Genomic DNA, 6,574 nt, shown 5'->3' with positions numbered 1-6,574 from the left:
ATTTTACTGCGGCTAAACAGGGCTATTAAGAGATCTAAAAAATTAACAGATAATATTAAAATAACCACGGATATTATTATCCTAAGTTATAACCTGGAATATTCTGTAATTATTAAAATTGCTAGGGTGCTAAAAGGTCTAAATCGCACTAATAATTAGGTGGCCTACTAGCTTATATAGCCTACTAGCTTACCGACTATATTAACTACGCTAAGATACTAAGTAATCCTTTGCACGGAGAAACTTTATTATATATACTTTTAGTGCAGAGGGTCTTTAAAGCTCGGAGATAATTTTCTTTCTTAATAAAATTATTATCCTAAGCCTCCGAAATCTAAAACTATATAAATAGTTGTAGTAGAGCAGGGGTGCAACGCTAATATAGTTCTAGATGCCGTGAACGGAACAATTAATAATATAACTAAGATTGTTATATTTTTCTAATTGCAGACTGGTCTCCTAAGGATAAATACTTAAAGAATATTAATATATTAGCTATAACTTTATAGGCTTATAAGGAAAAACTTAAAATACCTAAATAATATATTTTTCTCGGCATAGAGGGGTTCTCGCCACCTAGGGATATACTTTACACCCTCTGCTATAAATGTTTTACCTATTCCCGGCGCTCTATAGAGAAGTATAATTAAGCTATTACCCTTTCTAGTAATAAAGTCGGTCGATTTCTTAGAGATAAGCTGTTTTATAACTAAAGCTTAGATAAGCTCTTTAGTTCTACTATCTATAATAAGATTTTTAAAAGCCTGTTTATTACAAATAATATTAGTAATACAATTAATAGATAGGTTAACTATATTCTAATAAGCTATAAGTTAGAAATATAGCTAAGAGGAAATAATATACCCTATATCTTTTTTAGAAAATTATAGCTAACTATAGTTAGCGTAAACAGTAGTAGCAAGTTACCTTTTAGTAGTATATTACTTAAACTATCTATAACTCTAATATTATTATAAAGTATTAATTTTATAATACTTAATTTAGGATAAAAACGCTTATATATTTCAATATTAATTATAAATCTATTATTAATCTATAGTTCTATTAGTAGAGATCTATATATACTAGTATAGGCTTACTAAGTATAAATTTTATATTATTTAGTTTTTTATCCTCTAATTATAGATAAGATATAAATCTCTTAAACCGAAAAGACTAGAATATTCTTCCTTACTTTTTAAGTAAGGTTCTTATCTCGGGCTCTGCGTATTTAAAAGGAACAATATTAAGCAACCTAATTAGAATAGCTTTTTTATAGCTAATACTTACAACTATTTCCGGGAGTATCTGGCGTTATTTAAATATACTATTAAACTGCTAATACTACGCTTAGATATTCTATTTATACTATATTTCCTTTCGGTTACCGGCGGCTTTTATATAAGGAACCCTTTTTAGAAACCTTTTATGCGTATAGTTATAGTTATCGCAATCCTCTTCTTCAATTTCTTTTCCCGGCTACTTAAGCCAGATTAAGGCTATATATACCTATAGAATACCCGCTGTAGAACCGATTAATATATCTCCTAGGCGAATTAAGTATTTAAAAGGATATTAAGCTACTAAGCCTTTCTTAGCTTAACGCTTAGCTAACTTATATTTATACCTATAGCTGCTCTCTATTATTTTTTAGAGTTAGCTTATAAAATTCTAACTTATAGAATTAAGCTTTATTAAGATATTAGTAAAAAAGGGCGAGCTATAGTATATAAAGAGATAAGGCGCCGGGATCTGCCTACTAGGTTTAAAATAGAGGAAGTAATTTCTAAAGTTAGGTGCTTACTTAATAAAATCTTCTATCGCGTTTAGTATTACTAAAGCTATATAAAAAAGGAATTTATAAAAAAGTATAGGGGCTTAGTAAACACTATTATTTATCTTAATCTTAGTAAGGTTAGCTAGTGGAAAATACCTATATTTCTTATAGATAGCAAAAGCTATTTTAGGATGCTAGTCTAGGTAATACTAAGTATTTTAAACTAGGTTATTCGCATATAATATAGGGCTTCCTTTGCCGGGTTCCTAGTGCGGCTTATTAAGATATATAGCTTTGTTAACTTAATAAAATATGCAATATATATATATAAGAACTGCAGGCTATATTTTAGGTAAAGAAGGCAGGCTTTTTCCTTTTCTTAGGCGTTTATTTTCCATTTTAAGCGCTTCCAGCTCCTCTAGCATCTTTTTTATCGCGGCAGATTTCCGTGGTTTATATACTACTAATAACGATTCGGGATCGACAGATCTATATCTTCGCCTAATTCTAGTACTTAGTTAGCTAGGTAGTTGTTAGGTAGCTTTGCCTTCCTATACTTCTCGCAATTTAGTAGCTAACATAGTCGGCAAGCTAGTAGGCTATGTAAGCTAGTAGGCCACCTAATTATTAGTGCGATTTAGACCTTTTAGCACCCTAGCAATCTTAATAATTACAGAATATTCCAGGTTATAACTTAGGATAATAATATCCGTGGTTATTTTAATATTATCTGTTAATTTTTTAGATCTTTTAATAGCCCTGTTTAGCCGCAGTAAAATATTGCCTAGTTTTAGCCCCTAAAATTAAGTAATACCTATAATATAATAGGATTACGCTGCTATACTGCTTTAAATATTCTCTTAGCTATTAAAATAAGCTAGATAGTATATACAATCTTAAAGCTATACTTTATATTTTATAGTTGTTAAGATTACTAGGGTGCTAAAAGGTCTAAATCGCACTAAAAATTAGGTGGCCTACTAGCTTATATAGCCTACTAGCTTGCCGACTACGTTAACTACGCTAAAATACTAAGTAATCTTTTGCACGGAAAAACTTTATTATATATACTTTTAGTATAAAGGGTCTTTAAAGCTCGGAGATAATTTTCTTTCTTAATAAAATTATTGTCCTAAGCCTCCGAAATCTAAAACTATATAAATAGTTGTAGTGGAGTAGAGGTGCAACGCTAATATAGTTCTAGATGCCGTGAACGGAACAATCGATAATATAACTAAAATTGTTGTATTTTTCTAATTGCAGACTGGTTTCCTAAGGATAAATGCTTAAAGAATATTAATATATTAGCTATAACTTTATAGGCTTATAAGGAAAGACTTAAAATACCTAAATAATATATTTTTCTCGGCACAGGGGGGTTCTCGCCACCTAGGAATGCACCTTACACCCTCTGCTATAAATGTTTTGCCTATTCCCGGCGCTCTATAGAGGAGCATAATTAAGCTGTTGCCTTTTCTAGTAATAAAGTCGGTCGATTTTTTAGAGATAAGCTGTTTTATAACTAAAGCTTAGATAAGCTTTTTAGTTCTACTATCTATAATAAAATCCTTAAAGGCCTGTTTATTGCAGATAATATTAGTAATATAATTAATAAACAGGTCGACTATATTTTAATAAGCTATAAGTTAGAAATATAGCTAAGAAGAAACAATATACCCTATATCTTTTTCAAAAAATTATAGCTAACTATAGTTGGCGTAAATAGTAGTAGCGAGTTACCTTTTAGTAGCACGTTACTTAAACTATTTATAACTCTAATATTATTATAAAGCATTAATTTTATAATACTTAATTTAGAATAAAAACGCTTATATATTTTAATATTAATTATAAATCTGTTATTAATCTATAGTTCTATTAGTAGAGATCTATATATACTAGTATAGGCTTACTAAGTATAAATCTTATATTATTTAGTTCTTTATCCTCTAATTATAGATAAAATATAAATCTCTTAAACTAAAAAGACTAGAATATTCTTCCTTACTTTTTAAGCAAGGTTCTTATCTCGGGCTCTGCGTATTTAAGAGGAACAATATTAAGCAACCTAATTAGAACAGCTTTTTCGTAGCCGACACTTACAACTATTTCCGGGAGTATCTGGCGTTATTTAAATATACTATCGAACTGCTAATACTACGCTTAGACGTTCTATTTATACTATATTTCCTTTCGGTTACCGGCGGCTTTTATATAAGGGACCCTTTTTAGAAACCTTTTATATATATAGTTGTAGTTGTCGCAATCCTCTTCTTTAATTTCTTTTCCCGGCTACTTAAGCCAGATTAAGGCTATATATACCTGTGGAATACCCGCCGTAGAACCGATTAATACATCTCCTGGGCGAATTAAGTATTTAAGAGGATGTTAAGCTACTAAGCCTTTCTTGGCTTAACGCTTAGCTAACTTATATTTATACCTATAGCTGCTCTCTATTATCTTTTAGAGTTGGCTTATAAGATTCTAATTTATAGAATTAAGCTTTGTTAAGATATTAGTAAGAAAGGGCAAGCTGTAGTATATAAAGAAATAAGGCGCCAGGATCTGCCCACTAGGTTCAAAATAGGGGAAGTAATCTCTAAAGTTAGGTGCTCGCTCGATAAAATCTTCTATCGCGTCTAGCATTGCTGGAGCTATATAAGAAAGGAATTTGTAAGAGGGTACAGGGGCTTAGTAAACACTATTGTTTATCTTAATCTTAGTAAAGTCAGCCGGTGGAAAATACCTATATTTCTTATAGATGGCAAAAGCTATTTCGGAATGCTGGTCCAGGTAATACTAAGTATTTCGAACTGGGTTATTCGCACGTAATATAGGGCTTCCTTCGCCGGGTTCCTAGTGCGGCTCGTTAAGATATATAGCTTCGTTAACTTAATAAAATATGCGATATATATATACAAGAACTGCAGGCTGTGTCTTAGGTAAAGAAGGCAGGCCCTTTCCTTCTCTTAGGCGTTCATTTTCCATTTTAAGCGCTTCCAGCTCCTCTAGCATCTCCTTTATCGCGGCAGATTTCCGTGGTTTATGCACTACTAATAACGATTCGGGATCGACAGATCCATGTCTTCGCCTAATTCTAGCACTCGGTTGGCTAGGTAGTCGTTGGGTAGCTTTGCCTCCCCATACTTCTCGCAATTCAGTAGCTAACGTAGTCGGCAAGCTAGTGGGCCATGCAAGCTAGTGGGCCACCCAATTATTGGTGCGATTTAGACCTTTTAGCACCCTAGCAATCTTAACAATCACAGAATATTCCAGGTTATGACTTAGGATAATGATATCCGTGGTTATTTTAATATCATCTGTTAATTTTTTAGATCTCTTAATAGCCCTGTTTAGCCGCAGTAAAATATTGCCTAGTTTTGGCCCCTAAAATCAAGTAATACCTACAATATAATAGGATTACGCTGCTATACTGCTCCAAACATTCTCTTAGCTATTAAAATGAGCTAGATAGTATATGCAATCTTAAAGCTATACTTTATATCTCGTAGTTGTTGAGATTGCTGGGGTGCTAAAAGGTCTAAATCGCACCAAAAATTGGGTGGCCCACTAGCTTGCATGGCCCACTAGCTTGCCGACTACGTTAAAGATGCTTCACTCTCGTTACTAAGCTCATCTGAGCTAATCGATTCGGCTTGCGCGTGATCGTCGAGATTCCCGCTAAAGCGGTTCTGATATTCTCGAGTAATTTGTCGAGTTTGGCTGGTCGAAAGGGGACTCAGACACCCCCGTCCTTAACGACCCTTTCTTGACCCGCCTATGTCGGGACATTCGATACGTTCGTTTAGGTCTAGGCGGTGGTGGTGTCACATCGCCAGTCCGAGTCTCGATGATATGCTCATGCGCGCGGTCGTACTGGAAAGAAGAACTGGTTGGCACCGTATCTCCCTCTCTTCGCGGTAACTACAAGGAGGTTTGTTAGTCGACGTCAGTAGGCAGTAAAAGTTGAGGCTCTTCAAACTAACTTACCGTGGTATGGTAATGGCGAGATGCTCGATTATCAATCATATTCAAATGTTCTCGGTCCAAGTTGCTTCCGGCTGTCTCGTCTCTGAAAATAGCGGCATGGCCACTGAGTGCGTCGAGGGCGTGCACACCCCGATCTGCTTCCAGCTCCCCGGTCGTATCAGCCCTTGTCTCAGGTTGTGAAGAAGCAGTTCTGTGTTGATTTGAAGAGGCATAAGGCCCGTATATATAGCCTATGAAAGGGGGGGGGGGGGGGGCCCCTACTCCCCTGTTCCCCCTTGTTACGGATATGGAAGGATGTAACGCCACTGACACGCTAGTAGTGGCAACCTGAGTCCTTGGCCTCCGGCTCTTCAACTGCACTGCTTCGCGTTCCCTACCTACGAATCTCTCCAGTGACTCGCTTTCATCAGACACTACCGTCAAAATTCGAGGCATTTCGTTCAGTTCGGATGAGATGGACAGTCCGAGCGGCAGCCCCCTTATATGGGCGGCAACCTCTGTGTGAGGCTGAACCGCGGCGGTGGATGGCACAGCCTCCCACCACATCAGGGGTCTGCAGCCAGGCAGCGAGGAGGGAATCATTTGACGAGGCTGTGATACCCACTCTTTGCATTCACATAGAGAGATGCCCCGCTAGTGCTCTGTTACTGTTGTGCTTCAAGGATGTAATCCCAAAGCCAGGGGTATCTAAGCTCAAACGGCGGACATCTCATCGCACCGGCAGAGAAAGCTTTTAAAGACGCAGTTGTAATTTTCAACGCCAATTCTTGCGGCACAAAAAAACACAACAGGCTTCAGCAAGCCAGT

At 35.8% G+C, this 6,574-nt stretch overlaps 1 protein-coding gene across 1 annotated transcript; it reads right to left on the bottom strand.

Moving 5' to 3' along the window:
* Nucleotides 1-5,064: 5,064 nt before the first annotated feature.
* Nucleotides 5,065-6,202, bottom strand: BDZ99DRAFT_495383 (uncharacterized protein; the record flags this gene model as incomplete). The annotated part of the gene is made up of 2 exons (XM_033723371.1): nucleotides 5,065-5,701; nucleotides 5,768-6,202. 2 exons carry the CDS (start codon nucleotides 6,200-6,202, stop codon nucleotides 5,459-5,461), a joined length of 678 nt encoding a protein of 225 aa, XP_033580715.1. The 3' UTR covers nucleotides 5,065-5,458.
* Nucleotides 6,203-6,574: the final 372 nt, after the last annotated feature.

The sequence above is a fragment of the Mytilinidion resinicola genome (assembly GCF_010093595.1).
Source record: "Mytilinidion resinicola strain CBS 304.34 unplaced genomic scaffold BDZ99scaffold_4, whole genome shotgun sequence".
In the NCBI taxonomy this organism is placed as follows: domain Eukaryota; kingdom Fungi; phylum Ascomycota; class Dothideomycetes; order Mytilinidiales; family Mytilinidiaceae; genus Mytilinidion; species Mytilinidion resinicola.
The sequence above is the reverse complement of the archived record's forward strand: the minus strand, read 5'-3'. Positions and strand labels throughout refer to the sequence as shown.